This window comes from Corylus avellana, chromosome ca5, assembly GCF_901000735.1.
Source record: "Corylus avellana chromosome ca5, CavTom2PMs-1.0".
Lineage (NCBI taxonomy): Eukaryota > Viridiplantae > Streptophyta > Magnoliopsida > Fagales > Betulaceae > Corylus > Corylus avellana.
The window spans coordinates 35,096,380-35,115,622 of NC_081545.1; the positions used below are offsets into that span (position 1 = coordinate 35,096,380).

General features: G+C 37.2%; 3 protein-coding genes across 4 annotated transcripts in view; 2 read left to right on the forward strand and 1 right to left on the reverse strand.

Moving 5' to 3' along the window:
- The first annotated feature begins 5,459 nt into the window (after positions 1 to 5,459).
- On the forward strand, positions 5,460 to 8,511 carry LOC132182932 (protein LOW PHOTOSYNTHETIC EFFICIENCY 1, chloroplastic). Its single transcript, XM_059596299.1, has one exon. It carries the CDS (start codon positions 5,828 to 5,830, stop codon positions 8,057 to 8,059), a length of 2,232 nt encoding a protein of 743 aa, XP_059452282.1. The 5' UTR covers positions 5,460 to 5,827; the 3' UTR covers positions 8,060 to 8,511.
- Positions 8,512 to 10,653: 2,142 nt separating this feature from the next.
- LOC132180463 (uncharacterized membrane protein At3g27390) overlaps positions 10,654 to 19,243 on the forward strand; it is an 11,819-nt gene continuing 3,229 nt past the window's right edge. The window contains exons 1-10 of one of the 2 annotated variants that reach the window (XM_059593296.1): positions 10,654 to 11,199; positions 12,172 to 12,280; positions 12,382 to 12,577; positions 12,673 to 12,809; positions 14,069 to 14,357; positions 15,263 to 15,369; positions 15,448 to 15,586; positions 15,772 to 15,967; positions 16,101 to 16,344; positions 16,430 to 16,857. In XM_059593296.1, the coding sequence (XP_059449279.1) occupies positions 11,106 to 11,199; positions 12,172 to 12,280; positions 12,382 to 12,577; positions 12,673 to 12,809; positions 14,069 to 14,357; positions 15,263 to 15,369; positions 15,448 to 15,586; positions 15,772 to 15,967; positions 16,101 to 16,344; positions 16,430 to 16,667 (1,749 nt within the window). In that variant the 5' untranslated portion in view covers positions 10,654 to 11,105 and the 3' untranslated portion in view covers positions 16,668 to 16,857. Of the gene's footprint in view, positions 11,200 to 12,171; positions 12,281 to 12,381; positions 12,578 to 12,672; positions 12,810 to 14,068; positions 14,358 to 15,262; positions 15,370 to 15,447; positions 15,587 to 15,771; positions 15,968 to 16,100; positions 16,345 to 16,429; positions 16,858 to 19,243 lie in introns of those variants that run through there. The other variant, XM_059593298.1, reaches the window with a different exon arrangement.
- LOC132183255 (early nodulin-like protein 21) lies at positions 17,632 to 18,362 on the reverse strand. Its single transcript, XM_059596658.1, has 2 exons — positions 18,140 to 18,362; positions 17,632 to 18,032 (listed from the first exon to the last, which is right to left on the reverse strand). The coding sequence occupies exons 1-2, from the start codon at positions 18,345 to 18,347 to the stop codon at positions 17,701 to 17,703; spliced, it is 540 nt and encodes a 179-aa protein (XP_059452641.1). The 5' UTR covers positions 18,348 to 18,362; the 3' UTR covers positions 17,632 to 17,700.

Sequence of the window (19,243 nt, forward strand, 5' to 3'; positions counted from 1 at the left end):
GAGAGCAGAGAGCAGAGAGCGTGCATTTGGACAGAACAAGGCATGAATAAAATAGAAGCCGCCTTTGGTCTTAGCCTCTTAGGCAAGTAAAATAATTGACGGGGCAATGAGTTTTGACACTTTGTGGTGGACAATATGGGCATAGTTTCTTCTGCTAATTTTATGGGGGACCTCCGGCACATGGGGGTGGGTGCTTCAGAACACGCTTGCTTGATTACCGGGCCAAACACAATCCAATTGATTGGTCGGTTGGTCTTTTAATAAAATCGGTTTCTAATTATTTATCTTCTAGTCTCTCTTAACAAATTAACTGTCACACTTAGGCCTTGTTTGGGCAAACCAATACGTAGAAAAGGTAAGTATTTGACGGTGCTATTTCCTCCTACCTTTTTTACTATTTTTTTTTGGGACCAACAATCACTCGTAAATCCGACACAAGTCCAACACAAAATAAGTGAATTAAAATTAAATAGGTTGAATTAAGGTCAACTACTAACTTTTATACTTTTAAGCTCATATGACCCTTAACCCGACACGGAAACGCCAATTGTCACCCGCAACTTTTTTTTTTTTTTTCATTCCTTTTTTAGAGGTGAAAAAACATCTTCCCTTTTAATTTCATTGCATACGTATACATATGTGCCTAAGTGCTAAGTTGTTGAATGCACGATGACAAGACTAGTGATAGAAAGTAGTCAAAAACTTTAAATGCTGTTTGTTGTAGAAGTCTCTAAGGGGTAACTTAATCGGCTGCATGTGGACGACGCCTCATAAAGCGGAGATCACTAGTTCGAATCCTCCCCTCTCCCTTCTCTTGTGTGAACATGTCAAAAAATAAATAAATTCGATTTATTTTTCCCATTTTATGTAACCAATATCCATAAACTCGTATTCTAATTTTTGACTTCCTTCAAGTGCTCCTTGTAACGAGGAAAGAAAACCGCTAACCTTATTTATGCTATTATTCTAAAATGACTAATTAAAGTTTTATAAAATTACTTGTAAAACTCAGTCAAAATATGTATTTTATCTTCTCAACATATGGCTAACTTTCCGAAGCGTCACACTCATTCTTTTATTGCCTCACATCAAGAAAATATACAAGCTAGTTTTGCCTGAGCTACGTTACCAGTTTGACCGTCCAACAAAATCTCTTATTCTAAAAAAGCTTTATTGCCAATCTAGCCGTCCAAAAATATGCTTCAACAATGATAAATTATTGACAACTTATTTTGTAAGTGCTTTTCACCTTAACAGCTTCTCAAGCAAAATATGTAGCATGAATTCTAATTATAACCAATGAGGAATTAAAAGCAGTTGGAGGTTGTGAGTAAACTTAAGCGAGGGTATACTCCAAAGTACCATCGATTGTTGAGATCTCTCTTAATTATCATATCCTTCACCTTGGAGTGAAAGAATCAGGCAAACAGGCCCTAAATAATATTTTCTCCCGGATCCAGAAATGTCATTTAAATGTCCCATGGAATATATGTTACATTAAACAAAAAATAAATAATAATAATAATAATAAATAAAGCTTCTTTGTCTCGACTCGTACACTTTTGATTTTGATTTAATTAATATATGTTAGGTTTAGTTAGGTGGGACTTATATAAATTTCTTTTTGGTTTTCTATTTTTAATTATGATGGGTGGCTAATCTTTAGGGTATCAACCCATGTGGGAGGGTTAGAAAAATACACACCTCTCACTCTAAGTCTAAGCCATCCCTAATGTCCTCAAGATTGAATGGTTCTCCATTCAATTTTATACAAATTCTTTACATTAAAATATAAATTATTTACCGAAATTAAGGGATTGGTAGCCAACTTAACAATGAAAGGTACGTTCTCTAAACTTGCACGTAATTCACTACCTAATCATTGCCTAACACCTGATTATGTGGGATATATAAAGATTCGCTCTATTTCATGGTCCAAATTAGAATTTACATATCTAATGATGTATATGTCGTTACGTCATTTAAAATTATAAATCGTTAAATGCAACAAAATAAAAGTTGGATAATGAAGATTCTATTCTGATTAAGCGCATGACAACTAGTAATTAATTGGGTATCATAACTCGACAATCCATATTAAAGTGACCTATTAAAACAAGTTCCAACCCAACAAAAGAATTGGCACTTGTACTTGTAGAGGATGAAATATAAGAGAAAAGGAAAAAAGCAAGCAATTTATATAAGGTTTCACAGCTGAGGACACCCCACATGTTCTGGTAATGGCCGCTAAAGATAGGCTCCACAGGTTTTTCTGAAAAACAAAAAGTGTAAGCACATATGTAGGGCAAAAGTGAGAGGGATGGGCCCTACGTTGGGATGGCATATTTCTCATATTGCGCCTGCTTGTATTAACCTGGTATAGGCAAAGGCATTTTTATAGTTGAAGAACAATTATTAGCATATATCTTGCATTCTTGCCCAACCTGAATCGGGTTTTTAGTGATATTGTGCCAACATGTTCTGCTCACGGAAACTCATCGGGTATTAAAGTTTATCCATGGTTGTTAGGGGTACAACTAACTTTAATATGTTCTCTTAGAAATTGACGTGGCATTGTCATGTCAGCCACACAACCTTTAACTCTTTCTTCTACCTTAACACTAATGTCCACCACACTGCCTCAGCCCACCTCTTCGGTCACTACGTACCTCTCAGCACTTGTACTGACGGCGACACTCGTCTCTTCGATCGTCCTCCTCTAGTAGAAGGGTGGCTCGATCGTTCGGCAAACCGGTAGGTCTCCTTTCACCCCAACAATTCATTATGGGGGTGACATGGGGTGGAGACCGACTTGACTGTTTAGCTGCTGATATATATGATAAATTTTAGAGAGGATGGAGAAGGAATAGGAGAAGAAACCGAGATAATTAAATGCTCTAGCTAACATTTTTTAGCCAATATAAGCCAAATCCCATTTTTTAAAATCTTATATGGACTGTCATATAGTTTATAGAATGTAGTAAATTTAGTAATAATACCCAAGTTTATAGGAACATGATCCTCTCAATTTTAAATGAACTGGAGAGTATATATCCCATTAGATATATTTTAGGGGTATTATTATCTTTTCACTTTTTGAGAAGACAAAAATATTACTCTGATATAACTAATTGAATATTCTTCGGTTCAAATGAACTGGAGACGATCCTAAATTCCTAATTCAAGTTTTTATAAGCAATATATCTAGAATATTTTATGATATAATAATTGGGATTGAGACCCAAAATCAATTAATGTTTGGTATGTAGATCCAGGTGAGTGATGGATAGATTTACAGTAGAAAAGAAAATATATATTAAAACAAGTTACCCAATTGCTATGATGGAGCACGTGAAGATATGCAATGTAGCGAGGGTGGCATGGTTACACATATTACAAAGGGAAATGCAGTGGAAGATTGATTCTTTCACGCATCCCACAAGATTTGCTTCTGATGAGAAGATATAGCCAGAGATTTTATGCGCATCGATCGAGGAGATGTTTAAGTACTTCATCAATTATAGATCGAGTTGCATGCAATAATGTTTACAACAAATTAACAAGTTCTAATTGTGTTATTATCAAAGTATATATAATACGAGTTTTTTTATGTGTTTAGAATATGTAAATCAGAATAATATCATCGATCTTCAAATTAAGCCACCATGCATGGTCATCATATAATTAATAATCTCCTTTTGCCATTGTGATGATTCGAAGATTAACACCATCACCATGAATGCAAAGCTCATACATTAATTCATATTAATGTGGGGTACTATACCTTTAAACAAGTGACTGGAGTTTTGGGCATCTATACAAGGCACTTATCAGACCATCAAAAAAATGAAAAACAAAAAAGCCTCAAATAAGACCAAACAAGCCTAAATTCTTCGGAGGAATGTGAGAAATTCGATACATCTTAATTAGACAAAATGCTCATATCAAAATCTTACCAGAATTACAAAAATAAAACAGAAAATGAATGGGAAAAGGGGAAACCTTTGAGAGCATCCTCAACGGTGGCAATGCAGAGGGACAGCGGTTTTTGCTTCTTGAGAGAGAGAGAGAGAGGACGGCAATGGGTGGGGGATCATAGTGGCGGCTTCTTGGACATGGGCCTGCTGAGAGGGAGAGATTGTAAGTCCCGTCTGAGTAATGAAATTAAATTCAAATTTATTAGAATTGTCCTTTGAGATTTGCTTGCTGTAGATTTCAGCTTCGATATCCCCTTCCATATTGTATAGGATAAAAAATATGCCGAGGCCCCGCTCGACCGGGATTTTGTGGGGCAGATATTTCGAACATGTCTTGGTTTCAAGAGGGTCCTAGCGGGGTCTTGAACAAGTCCTAGTCGAGTCTTGGGTGGGGTGCTGGTCGAGTGGGATCTCAGTGTGTCCTAGGAGAGTTTTGGGTGGGTCTCGGGTTGGTCTCGGTCAGGTCCTGACGGGACTTGGTTATGACACCTCTAAGGGACTCGGTTATATAAAATTGTGATTTTCCGTATGCGCCAAACACTGTAAAATGTTTTTCACGAAATTATTTTTCAAAAAAATATTTTCAACTGAAAACAGTTTTCAACGAAAAACATTTTAGGTCGAAACAAACGGAGCATATACCTACTAAGTACTAAGTTTCTATTACCAGGCCCAATTGCATCCACCTACAACCTCAGTTTGTAGTCTAGGCCCAACCCAAACCAACGAGTCAAGCTTGGCCCCAGCTTGATACTACTACGTACGACGACGTCTCATCTTCAAGCCTTATACCGTTATACACTTATACAGTTATACGTATAATTTTTTCTTTTTTCTTTTTCCTGTACGGCAACTTGGAACTGTACCCAGTTAATAATTAAAAACAATTTGTGAATTGGTTGGAATTGGATAAAGCTTTTTATTATTATCAGTATTCTAACTCAAAATATTAAATTGACGTGTTCTTTGAGCACGTAGTTCTCAAATAATTTGTTAATTTTATTAAAAATTTATTAATCGAAGAACTTCTTAATTTAAACACAATTTTGAGAAACTTTATTGGAATTTGGTATGATTTATTTTTTTAATTATATTGGGTATAAAATGACATATAAGAGCTGATTGAATTGATGATTTTTTTTTTTCCTTTTTTTTCACAAAATCGTCAATAGAACTTATTGGTTGACCCGGATTGAGTTCTATATATTTTTATATGCACGTCAGTGTTCATATATTACAAAATATTATTTAAACAGTAAAAAATAAATAATATATAAACACTGGTATGCATATTGTTCAAGTACGTCAGTCTTCAGTTAATCACTACTCATTTGCAATAATTGATTTTGGATGATAAAAGGAAATACTGGTAAGATATTTTTCTTGTTTAAATTTATTTATACTTACAAATAAATAATAAATGTTATACACTCTGATTTTGTGATATTAAATTACGTATTATTTATTAAAATCCAACCGCGGATGTTCGCTTGACCGCTCATTCTGCAGTTGAATGAATGGTTGGGAGAGGACCGCAGCACCACTAAAAGAGTGAGAATGCCAGAAGAGTGACAAAACCCACTTCAGAAATCCACTCAATTCTGACAAGCAAACCCAAAAATTGCGTCTTTTTCTCTGCCGCTTCAATCTTCAAGGTGAGAACCCATTAACCCCAACTCAATTAAAGTAACCGAGCATCACTTGCTATACTTCTTGTTTCTTCTCTTTTAAAGTAGGAAACTTTACCAGAAAAAAAAAAAAAAGGTTATGAGAGAAAATGCTATGTCTTCTTATTTATAATGGGATTTTCAGTCATGGGTTTTTGTCTTGATTCGTAAATTGTATAGAAAATGCAAGCTTTAAACACTTTGCCATCAAAGGGTGACCTTTGGGTGGTACCTCAATTGGGCTTTGAACTAGGTTCTTCCTGTAGAATTGGATCTAGAAGGATAAGGAAAAGGATAAGTGGTCCTGTTTGTCATAGTAGATTATTGCTTTCAAATGATGTAAGAGTTGTTAGGCGTGGGAGTTGCTGTGGGAGCTCAAAATTGGATTTGGGATGTATGTGCTCTAAACTTAAAGTTGCTCTCTTTTGTATGCCAAAGAAAAGTCCTTTTGGTGCATTGGTTGCGTTGGCGTGGGCATTGGAGCAACAACCAATCGGGAATGAGTTTCTTAGAGAAGGATCGGATTTAGTTAATGCGGTGTCAGGGGAAACTGAGAGATTGGGTGAAGCAGATGATAGTGATGATAATGATAAAAGAGGAGATGGTGATCCAGAAAGTGGGGAAGAGAAGAGTACACAGGTTGATGTTCGTTCACTAGCATGGAGCTTAAGATTTGCGAGAACTGCAGATGATGTGGAAGAGGTTCTTAAGGACAAGGGTGAGTTGCCCCTTCAAGTATACTCATCCATGATTAGAGGTTTTGGCAGAGACAAGAGAATGAACTCCGCAATGGCTGTTGTTGAGTGGCTCAAGAAAAAGAAGCTTCAAACTAATGGTTTGATTGGCCCAAATCTTTTCATATATAATAGTCTATTGGGTGCAGTAAAACAGTCCCAAGAGTTTGGAGAAATGGATAAGGTCTTGAATGATATGGCTCAGGAAGGGGTCCTTCCTAATGTTGTAACTTACAACGCTTTAATGGCAATCTACTTGGAGCAAGGGCGGGCTACTGAGGCCCTTAATATTCTTGAAGAGATCCAGAAAAAGGGCTTGACCCCTTCTCCAGTTTCGTATTCTACGACATTGTTGGCTTATCGAAAAATGGAAGATGGACATGGAGCTCTAAGGTTATTTATTGAGTTCAGAGAAAAGTATCATAAAGGTGACATAAGGAAAGATTCCAATGAAGATTGGGAAAATGAATTTGTTAAGCTTGAGAAGTTTACAATTCGTGTTTGCTACCAAGTGATGCGGCGATGGCTTGTGAATGCCGAGAACTTGAGCACCAATGTGTTGAAACTTCTCACAGATATGGATAATGCTGGGGTTCCATTGGGTAAGGAAGAACATGAGCGTCTTTTGTGGGCTTGTACCCGTGAAGATCATTACATTGTGGTGAAGGAATTGTATTCTAGAATAAGAGATCGGCATTCTGAAATTAGCCTATCTGTCTGTAACCACGCAATTTGGTTGATGGGAAAGGCTAAGAAGTGGTGGGCGGCTTTGGAGATCTATGAGGAATTATTAGACAAGGGACCAAAACCAAATAACATGTCATACGAGCTTATAGTTTCTCACTTTAATATTCTTCTCAGTGCAGCTAAGAGGAGAGGTATTTGGAGATGGGGTGTTAGGCTGCTCAACAAGATGGAAGATAAAGGCCTTAAACCTGGAAGTAGGGCATGGAATGCAGTTCTTATTGCCTGTTCCAAGGCTTCAGAAACTTCTGCTGCAGTGCAGATATTCAGGAGGATGGTTGAACAAGGTGAAAAACCTACAATAATCTCCTATGGAGCCTTGCTTAGTGCACTGGAGAAGAATAAACTCTACGACGAGGCCCGCCAGGTGTGGGAGCATATGATCAAGGTGGGTGTTGAACCAAACTTGTATGCCTACACAATTATGGCTTCAGTTTTCACTGGACAAGGGAAGTTTAATTTGGTTGATGCCATCCTTAAGGAAATGGTTTCAGCAGGTATAGAACCAACAGTTGTGACATACAATGCAGTAATCAGTGGCTGTGCACGCAAGGGAATGAGCAGTGCAGTTGCATATGAATGGTTTCATCGCATGAAAGTTCAGAACATCTCCCCAAATGAGATTAGCTATGAAATGCTGATTGAGGCTCTTGCAAAGGATGGTAAACCAAGGATTGCCTACAATTTATATTTAAGGGCTCAGAATGAGGGCCTTAACCTCTCTTCAAAGGCTTATGATGCAGTCCTACAATCCTCTCAGGTGTATGAAGCAACTCTTGATTTAAGTGGTTTAGGGCCTCGGCCTCCAGATAAGAAGAAAAGACTGCAAATCAGAAAAAGTCTGACAGAATTCTGTAACTTGGCAGACGTTCCCAGGAGAAGTAAACCATTTGACAGAAAGGAGGCTTACATTTCACAAACAGAAGGAAACCCATGAGTGACTTGTGACTATCAACCGACTCCCTATGTAATAGGCAAATTTTTTTTGTTCCTTCATATTTTTGTACATTAGGCTATGGGGTTAACTTTCAACCGACTCCCTATGTTGTTTGCTGCTTAAAAACAGACGAGTTTGTGTCTCTTATTGGATTTTTTTTAACACACGAGTAGCCAATAAACATATTCAGATATGGAAAGCTAATAGCACGTGTGACCTATCATGATGGAGAACCAATGCCAGTAGGTCTCACATGGCAATTGAGGGTTGAGAAGCAAGGGACTTGTCTACATGTTCTTCCAGGACAAGGAGAAAGGTCCACTGGTACAATAAGGAGTCTATATTCCAAGTTCTAGTTTATGTTGGAGTCCTTTATTAATTAGTCTTTCTAGTCATTCTTTTACTTGGATTTCTTATCTTATAAATAAGGGATAGTAGTTGTAGTTTATTTTTATTTTTAAAAAAAAAAGAATTATTAAGCAAAAGCTTGTTTGTGGTTTGTTTCCTAATTGGATTCAATTGTGGTCTCTCCTACCCGAAATGAGTTATTGTGGTCTCTCTTACCTGAAAGGAGCTCTCAAATCCCATCTTATGTCACTACCTAACCTTGGGTACCTATCATATCATGGGTTGGATTATGTTTTAAAAAATTGGTGCAGCAGCAACAATGACATATGTAATATTTCTCTTTCTTTCTGTTTTAACAGATCAGTAATGACAACAGACATAAGTAGTGGTTGAAAGAAAAATTGATATTTTAGAAGCAGGGTGTCTGCCAAAAAAAGAATATGGATTTATTAAAGCATGTTGATGTTGGTGTAACTCACACTTTAAATATAGATATGTTTGACGAGGCATTGCTTGCCGACAACTACAAGTTGTGGTGGCCTGATTTTGGTATCAGCTGTACGTCTGAGCTGGTATTTAAAATGAATTATGATTACATGGGTTTCCTTCATTTTCACAGTTGTTTGCTTTCACATTCATATTAACATTAAAACCTAAAAGGCAAAAAGAATCACCTAAAAAGTTGTACTAAATGAGCCCTTTTTATGAAAAATAATTTGTATTTTTAAGATGTGTTGGGATACCTACGATTTTCCTGTGTCTTGCAAATCAGTCATGTAATTGTAAAAGGTTCTTGAATATGGGGTTTACATGCTCGAACAGGATATTCAGCAACATCTACTCCTCTTCGAACTCCTTTTACAATATGCAGCAAAGATCATTGCAATCACATTTTTCAGATTCTTAACTTGTTGGAACTGTTTCAGATTCTTCCAATCACATTTTTCAGAATCATTTTTACAGTTTTTCTTAACTTGTAACTTGCCGTACACTCCAGAGATGGTTGGGAATTGCAGAGACAACAGCAAGCAGCAGCATCTCTTGTTATGATGCTGACAGGCTTTTTTGTTTGCTTCTAATTCTAGACCAAGAAAATACCTTCCGTAGCCATGTTTCTAACCCCCACCGCTTTCCTTTCAATGATATCATCAATGTATCGTGGACGTTTACTGAAAAACACCACAAATGAAAGTTACTTGTGTTGTGCCAAAATTGGAACCAATCACGTCGTTGTGTTTTGCTGCTCCCATGCGATAATTATCATTATTTTCATTGGCGTGGAAATATTGACTTAACCAAAAAAAAAAAAAAAAAAGTTTTAAATACTTTTTTCGTCTTTTGTTTTGGACTTTTATAAAAAATATATATTTTTTGATTGATAAAAAATAAAAAATAAAAAAGGTGGCCACACGCCACACAATAAATGTGCTTTTTTCGAGGTCTTCAATACGTCGTCGTCGTCGTCGTCCAGCACTTCAAATCCCTCAGAAGCAATATTGTCAGTCCCCAATGAACTAGAGACACTCCAATGCCAAAGTTAAAAAGTTTCTAAGAAAAATATCAGCGCACAATAATTCAATACACTTAAAAGAACTAACAATAATTCAATATGCTCAAAAGGACTAATTGAGCCCTGAGAGTGAATATGAGAAAATAGTAAATTATTTAAGATCTATTTTAGTACCCTGTGTAAGGGCCTATTTATAGGCTTGGGTTGTAGAAGTAAGCTTGAACTAACTCTTCTTATTTGAGTTGTATTAGGAGTCCATAGTTGAGATAGAACTCAATAGTTATCATGTAAAAATAATCTTGAGTAGTCATCTTGTAGAGATAAGTAGGAAGTCTTTATTATAATATTATTCTAATTGTAATATAAGATTATTAATTAATTAAATAGTCCTGCTATTTAATTAATATCTTTATAGGCCTATTATTGGCCGTTGGACCCAAAATTTAGTAGGCTTGTAGTGTGAATTTATTCCTAACATAAACCATGAGACAAAAGATGTGTTTACCCTTAAAAAAGAAAAAAAGATTGAGCTTTAAAATTTTATCCAACCCAATAGAATATTAGAAATACCAGGTAAATTTCTATGTGACTTTTGCTTATTTCTATGCAATTTATTATATGTTTTCTCGTCGAAGTGACGGAGTGGAACAGGACCAATTTTGCTTTGCTTAGCATAAGCACAAAAGAATAATAAATACAGAAGATTTTTTATTTTTTTGGCGAGGAAAACTAAAAAAGGGAATTGAGTAAGCATTTGTTGCTTCTGATTTTTTTTATACTAACTGCTCTACCCACCATCCCTCCCGATTCGAGCCTTCGAAAGTCACAACGGTTGTCTGTGTTCTATTTTTTGTTTTTTAAGAACGACCTTGTGTTCAATTGATAGACCTCGAGTGATACGTCTTTCAAAAGACAAGGCCAAAGGCCACCTGTTGTTTATGGGTTTCAGTCATTTTGTCTAGAAGAAGAGTAAAGCACTGATTTTTGTTCAAGTTCCTGTGGTGGGTATGCAGCAAACTATCTTTTAGTCTGTCGGGTGTTTTGTTGTTTATGGTTTCATGCTGTTTCCGGCACTTGGCCGGCGGAAAATGGTGTCTTTTGTGGTTGCAAGCCGGAATTGGAGTCGACTCTGGGATGGGGTTGTAGGGATATTAGGGAGATCTGGGTAGGTAAGGAATAAGGAGAGAGATGGAACCTCCACAGGGGTTTTTGGCTTCTTTGTGGAACTTTATTTGCTTTCTACCTTTCTTCAGTGGGCTTCTGCTTCTGGGCATAATTAAAGGTCAGTTTCAATTTGTTCCTTGTTTTGGGCCTTTCTCTGGCTTTTTTCTTCTTCTGGTTTATTCTCTCTCTTCACTTAAACTGATTGTGTAGTTATATATGTATTTGGTTTTATGTTATTCAGGAAAAACATAATTTTGAAAAAAATTACTTAAATTAACATTTTTATTGCAGAAAATTTGGTACTACACTGTCAGTGTCGTGTATAGTTAATCTTCTAATTTGTTCCTTTTATTTTTTATATTTAGTTTTGCTTTCGTTTGCTTTGTGTATTGAAGTGTTTTCGAGGATGAAGTTTGACATTTCATAGACAGAAATGATAGTTTCAGGAGTGTGCTTTCTGTTTCCCCCCTTCATCTGGTCGTTAAGCCACTTCTTGGGGTTCCTTAGTTTCATTTCCTTTTCATTTCATCATAATTTGCTCCTTATGGGCTTTATACTTAGTTTTGCTTTCGTTTGCTTTGTGTATTGTAGTGTTTTCGAGGATATAGTTTGACATTTCATAGACAGAAATGATAGTTTCAGGAGTGTGCTTTCTGTTTCCCCTCTTCATCTGGTCGTTAAGCTACTTCTTGGGGTTCCTCTGTTTCATTTCCTTTTCATTTCATCATAATTTGCTCCTTATGGGCTGTTGTCCGTGTCTGGTTTGATTTCTTTTCCATGGAATTTTCTTTACTAGGCATCTGATTCATGTTTATATCACCAGGTTAGATGCTAGTTTTCATTCATGTTATATGCAAAACAAACATTTGTGCTTGAGACCTTCAGGAAAAATGAGGATGTTTTTCAAGTTTTGCATTTTGAGAAATAAGAACAGCTATTTTAGTTATTTTAATGTAGACATATGGAATAGGTATTCTTGATGTAGTAAGTAGCTTACATAGCATTGATTGGTGAATCAAGATATATTGTCTGAATGATGAGTGTTACTTTTGTTGAACACATTCAAACTTTTTACAAATTCTTGTTTCAGGTATCTTTTTCTGCCCGTTGATATGCCTTATCGTGACAGCTGGAAATTCTGCTATTATATTGGGTCTTTGGTTAGTGCATAGTGTCTGGACATATTATTCCATTTTGAGGTGCTTTCATTGACCCTCCACCTTCCTTCTGTAATTGCCTGAGCTATTTTTCTATTTTGGTTTCTCTCTTTTTCATATTGTTTTTTTTCTCTAATGGGCAGAGCTAAACTATTAGGACCAGTTTTGAAGCTTCTTCTCTGCATATGTGTCCTACCTTCGCTCTTGATTTTATGGCCAGTGGTTGGTATTGTCGGAAGTATCATAAGCGGAGCAGCATATGGCTTTCTTTCACCAATATTTGCTACTTTTGATGCTGTTGGAGAAGGAAAGACTAATAAACTATTCCACTGTTTTTATGTATGTCTTCGATATTCAATTTCTGTCATTCTATATTTTTTTTCTTTCCCATTTTGCCTTTCATAAGAGAGCTTTCTCTTTTACTACATTTGCAGGATGGAACACTGGATACTATTAAAAAGAGCTTTGATATTGTCAGGGATTTTTTGGATTTTTGTCACCATTCCTACTTTTCGTATATGGATGACCTCCAACAAAAAGCGCCTCCAGATGTGAAATATTATGAGATTAGGTTTTCCATGTCTTTCTGCTCTCTACATCTGCTTTTTGTTCTATCCATGTTGATGCCAATAACACCGTACCCTAAAGTAGAGGCTTTTTTTTTTTTGATAAATAATAGAGATACCGTTAACAACGAATGGCACACCCAGATATTCAATAAGTATACAAGAGAAAACACCTAGCTAAAAGGAGAGACTCATTTTATAAACAAGTTCTTCCTGATGACCAATTAGGCATAACTATCATAGTTCTCGTAACCTATATGATGAACATTGGCTCTTAAGGAGTTCTTATGCTTCACATTTGCTAATATATATAATTTTGTGATGGACAGAGTAACCAGATGTGTGAGAATAGTTACACTTTCCTTTATTCCTTTTTTTTAATTAAAATTTTTTATTTATTGATTCAAACTCCATCTTTTCAATCTTGGAAAAGAAATTGAAAAATTGGGCTTAAATAAAATATTGAGAATGAAATTTTGATATCTGATATAGTGTATCCGGTTTTACACTTAAAAGACTTATTTTGTGTTCACTGTATATTATGAGTATATATTTTTTAAATAGATTCTTTAGTCTTAAAAAGTAGATTTAATGTAACAGGTTTCACTGGGGGGGGGGGCGGGGCAGGGCGGGGAGACTATCTTTTTTTTTATTTATTTATTTTTCCTTGAGTTAGATGAGAGGAGAGAGCGAGGAAGGTAAGGGGAGTCATTTGCCCTGTCCTGGCTATGCCCATGGGTCTTGTAAGTCTTTTCATGCATATTATCTTTGAACGCTTCTTTATGGAGAAATAATGACTCCTAATATCTAGAGTTTGCTTTTTTGTTAAAATTTGTTTTCTATCCATTTCAGAATTCAGAGATGTTTTGACTGGACATCAAGATCTCTGTTCAAGTTTGAGAAGTTATAAGCTCACTCTGTAGGTGAAATTAATTGCCATTCACAAGAGGTCAATTATCCAAGGCATTGGTTAGTTGATCCTTGTTAACACACACCACTCGCATGTGGAATTGATGAAGAGGGAAGCACACAAATCTATGTGCATTGTGTGTTTGTGTTTGTACTTTGGTGGATTGTTTTTCCCTCTCTTTCTCTTTCTCACTAGACATCTTAGTATAAGACTAGCTTGATTAGTGCAGAAACCCTCTACATTTCATATTTTTTGTACTTTTCCCTGCGACCACAGAAGTTAAGCTTTGTTTAGTCCTTTCTATAAGGAACTTATTTGTCATATTGAGTTTTTTTTTTGTCAACTCTCTTGCAGATTGCTTTATCTTCCTGCTGCAGTTATAGCTGGAGCTCTCGGTTTAATTGTTGATTTTCCATTAATCTCACTCATTGCTCTGTGCAAAAGTCCTTACATGCTCTTTAAGGGATGGCGCCGTTTGTTTCATGACCTTATAGGTCGTGAAGGCCCTTTCTTGGAGACAATATGTGTACCTATTGCAGGTCTTGTTATCCTACTCTGGCCATTGGCTGTTGTTGGGGCAATGTTAGGCTCCATCGTGGCCAGTATCTTTCTTGGTGCTTATGCAGGTGTGGTTGTTTATCAGGTAAAACCTCAATGAATTTTGCTACTGCTTCTTAGTCGTATAGTTAACAAAGCTTGTTTGTAAATCGCTGCTGTCAAGTGTTTTTTCTGTTACTGGAAGGGCATATGTAAGCAGCCTTTTGAATTGAGTTAATTTGTTGTTCAAATGTTTGTTTCAAATGAGATCACATTGACAACTAAAGAATGACACTAAATGATTTTTTTAGTATCACCAAGGGTGGTAGTTCAATGGTTTCAAGGGAATCCCCATGAGGTTGAGCATGCACTAGGGTCTGGGTTCGACTCTCGCAATGGGAATCCCTTAACCTATTATTGTTAGCCATCTTGAGTCCCATTGATGCTCTGGTAGGACAGTGTTAAGCTATAGCTCGGTCGGTCTCGAGGGAGGGCCTGTGGTTCCCACCGTCTAGGCCCCTCCTGAGCGGCACCCTGCAAGTTGGTCACACCCAAGTAGGATAGCTCCAATTGGCCTCCTCCTCCAGCCTTTTCAAAAAAAAAAAAAAAAAAAAAATTTTAGTAACATTTAGTAATAAATTTGTATTGTCAAATTCCATGTTAAATAGGATAATAATTACATTTCCACGTGGTTCTAATGCCTTCAAAGTGATTGTTGCTATAGTTGACTTTTGTTTTCTTCAACCGATTACTGTTAATAAATGTTTCAGCCTAAGGTTAGAATAAATTGCAAGTTGTCCCATTTTGTAGCGTTTAGTCAATGTAGTCTCACAACAAGTGTGCATGTCATGATTTATTTCAAGCAATTTCACCTATGTTATAATCACCAAGGATGTTCATGTCAGAGACATTGAGATCATGCCAGATACTGAAACCTGTTGTGCGGTGTCCTTGTTACACAGATTGCAGGCCACACATATGTATTGATATTTTTTGGTCTTTGGATTACAGGAGGATTCCTTTTGGTTGGGGCTTCGCTATATTGTTGCATCCTTGTCCATATATGATGAATACAGCAATGATGTTCTTGACATGCCAGAAGGATCCATCTTTCCTAGGTTTTGTTCAGCACTCTAATTCTTTATGGCTGTGATATAGGGTTCATGCACTTTGACATGTTATTCTGGTGTTAACAGGCCTCATTACCGAAAGAAGGATGCATTGTCAAGGACAAGCTCTCATTCAGCTTCTTTCTCAAGGCGCAGCTCTTTCCGAAATCATCCCTCCCACTCAGGGTCAATGAAGAACCCTATGGTTGAGTTGAAGCCACTTGAGGTATTTTGTATACATTGCATTTGACCTTAAAGGAATGCTTCCCTCTGGAATAAATTTATGTTCTCTATCTGTATGTGTTTGATGATCTGGACTTAATTGAACAGTTCTGATTTTCAAAAGCGCCCAAGTTTTTTTTAGCTCATGGTTTAGGTGCTGAATGAAATGTTTGCTTGTGACTCATGTAGCTACTTGATAGCTTATTAAAGGATTCTCAACGCCTCGGTGAAACAATGGTTTCTGAAGGACTAATAACACTTCAAGATTTGGAAGATGCAGTGTGTAGTAAGGGTAGCAGAGTTATTAACATTGGATTACCGGCTTACAGCCTTGTCTGGACACTTGTGCGCTCTGCAAAAGCCGATTCTGCGGGTCTATTGTTAGGTAAGCAAAGCAATTTTCCTTTTAAGCATGTCCTTAAAGAAAACTTCTGGTGTATTGTTCTTCTTATAGTTAATTAGCAAGAGTCTTTATGGCAAGTAATGAAATGCTTCTTGTACGTACTTGATTGATGTAGCTGACAATGTTACTGAGATCACTAGCAGAAACAGACCAAAAGACACCTTCTTCGATTGGTTTTTTAACCCACTTCTGATCATCAAAGACCAGATTAAAGCTGAGAACCTTTCCGAGGCAGAAGAGGACTATTTCTCCAAATTAGTTTTGTTGAGTGGTGATCCTGAGAGGTTGAAAAACTCAAGTATCGGCTCGCCTCCTGAATCTGAACTTAAAAGAGCTGAACTTGAGGCATTAGCTCGAAGGTAATAGAGTGAAAATATTTGTAGAATTTTCCGAATTTCCCTTTCAGTTCTTCTTCATTTATCCTCTTATTATTTTATCATGAAGGCTGCAAGGGATCACCAAATCTATCATAAGGTATCCGACTTTTCGGCGTCGTTTTGAAGATCTTGTCAAAGCCATGTCCGAAGATCTTGCCAAGAAGAACGACACTGGACCTAAAACAATTACTAGATCAAAGAGTGCCTTCGTACGAATGTTTAGTCACAACTCTTTCAGGAAAACAAGCTATCACGGTTCTGATCAAGAGTCGCAACTGGTTGCAAGAGAAGTGGACATTTCGTGATGATTTTTTGTCCCAATCATAATTTTTTTTTTCTTTTTTCTTTTTTCTTGATTTCCTATTTTTTAGCTTCTATTCATTCTCTCATATTTGCCTTCTCTCTCTTTCATGACACTGGCATAGGTGCATGTATTTGTATGCTGTACAACAAAATGCAATCTACCATAAAATAATAGATATATGTGCTTCTTTCTTTCCTGAATGTGGTGTGTTGGGTTTTGTTTTTTTTGTTTTTTTTTTTTTTAATAATGTTCATCTAGTCTCTTATTCAGATATTTGTATTCAATTAAGCCGCCCCAAACACCCAAAATTGGAGAAAGCATTTTCTAAAAAATATTTAACGGGCCTCAAATTCATTTGCTCTATGCAATTTTCAGTGTTTTCTGACTGAAAGCACCAATATGAAGTGAAATTGAGTGGTGTTTTTTGGTGAGGTCTACTTTTGAAAAGTGCTTGGTGTTATGAATTGTTTGCTAATAGTTTTGAAAAAAAAAAAAAAAAAAAGAAGGTTTCTTAGTTTTAAAAACAGAATAGTGTTTTTAGGACAATTCATGCCGAAATGGAAGAACATTTTCTTAAAAAGATTTAACATCACATGTGAGTCCGATTAAGTAGGTTTCGATAATCCAATCTTATAGTGTTGGTTCAAATCAGTTTCTCTAGTTCTAATTAGAATTGGACCCGTTAAAATTAGAACACGTGTTGGGACATATATCCCAATTCCATCATATCTAATTCCAACTAGAATTGGACACAAGCTAAACTCCTCTTATAAAAGAGGATTCGTCGCAACATTGTATTGTCGGCAGACAAAAGAGCAATAGTGAAAGCAGCAGCAATGACTTCAACAGTAATAAATGTTGGCAGAACAATAATAACTTTGAACATAGTGGCCAAAATTACAGATCATCAAGTCGAAGGAATATATATATATATATAGTAATCAGATGTCTAAACAAATGTCACATAACAAAGAGTAATGCAGACTTGAGGATATATAGAACAAAATAGCACCCCAAGCATGATACATACGAGACTACATAGCATAAGAAGCACGATATGACAAAACAATTAACTGAACAAAGACTAATGCAGCAGAGACTGCGGGCGAAGAAACTGCAACACGGGAGCCGGACGATTTGCTGCCGCCAGATGGAGGCTCCTCCTCTGGAGCTATCACCTTCACGATCATCCTCTGACCCTTTTCGCAGTGCCCGGACACTCCACTAATGAAGTAGAAAGGCCCCGAGTAATCGAACCTGAAAACTGTGTTCCCAGTGTTGGAGAAGAAGTTGGGGTGAGAGGAATTGCACCTCTTGTAGTCTGTCTCATTCACCTCCATAACCGAGTCCTTCCCGTACTTAAAGCCTGCACCAAAACACCAAACTTGTTAAAATCTTGAAACATTTCTTCAGAAACACATGACATGAAGTAAATCTTCGTGTGCATGCATGTTTAATAATGTGTGTACTCACGGAGGGTGTCGCCAACTTGGAACCGGTTTTCTGAGGCCCAGTCGTTGTAGATTTTGGTGTCATTGGGCGGAGGGATGACCCAACCTTGGATGCCTCCGGCTTGGAACTCGAAGGAAGAGACTGAGAAATGGTGAAGAGAAGGGAAGATGGTCAGTAAGAAGAGAATTACTGTAGTCGAACTCATGGAGGAAGGAGCGATGGGCTGCATTGGGAGGGCTCTCTCAAACAGTGACACAGCTTATTGTGAGTCTGGGTGGTAGCCTGGATTTCGCTTTAATAAGGAAGTTATGAAGTTGGTTACACCTGATATAGTGGAAGGACATGGAGGTAGTGCTCTAGTGGGAGGTTGGGGTTTCCATTTGACTTGGTTAGTTGGTCTAATCGACACTTTGTTTTCAACAATCTCATAGGGTCGCCAGGCACATTGGATTATTATATGTTTAATCAAGATTTTCTACAGTTTTTTTTTTTTTTTTTTTTAAATGTCCACACAAGAAAGGGGAAAGAGAATTCGAACTAGTGACCTCCGCTTCATAAGGCGTGGTGTCACGGGGCTAATTTTTCACCTTCAACCAGCCACGTGATGGCCCTAAGCAACGCACCACACAGCGCCTTAGGCAGCCAACTCACCCTCACCAACTGAGGTTAGTGGAAGCCAAGCACAGCACAAGCACAGCACACTTACTTTTTACGGGAGCAACACCTCACAACCTTTACAATTCACTCAACGAATCTGTACAAGGACGGACTAGGGTCCACAACACACTTTGGAGCCCTTAGTCTCAACACCAACTCAGCCCTAAGGCTTACAAGAGATACATGAATGACCCAGCCACCAAGGCTTTACAAGACAACAATGAAACTATCACACAGCCCACTGTTTCTCACTACAAAGTCACTCAGCACTCCCCCAAGTGTGTGGCCCTCTTCCACAACACTTGTCTGTTACAAGCAAACCAGAATCTCCTATCTAGCAGCAAGCAACATCGGCCTCCAGCAGCACTTCGGCAGTCTCCAGCACACACAAGCCTTCTCTGCCCTTGGTACTCCTTCAGCTCACTTTGAGCTCTCAAGCTACAGCCAAGCTTTCTCTCTTAGCTTTTC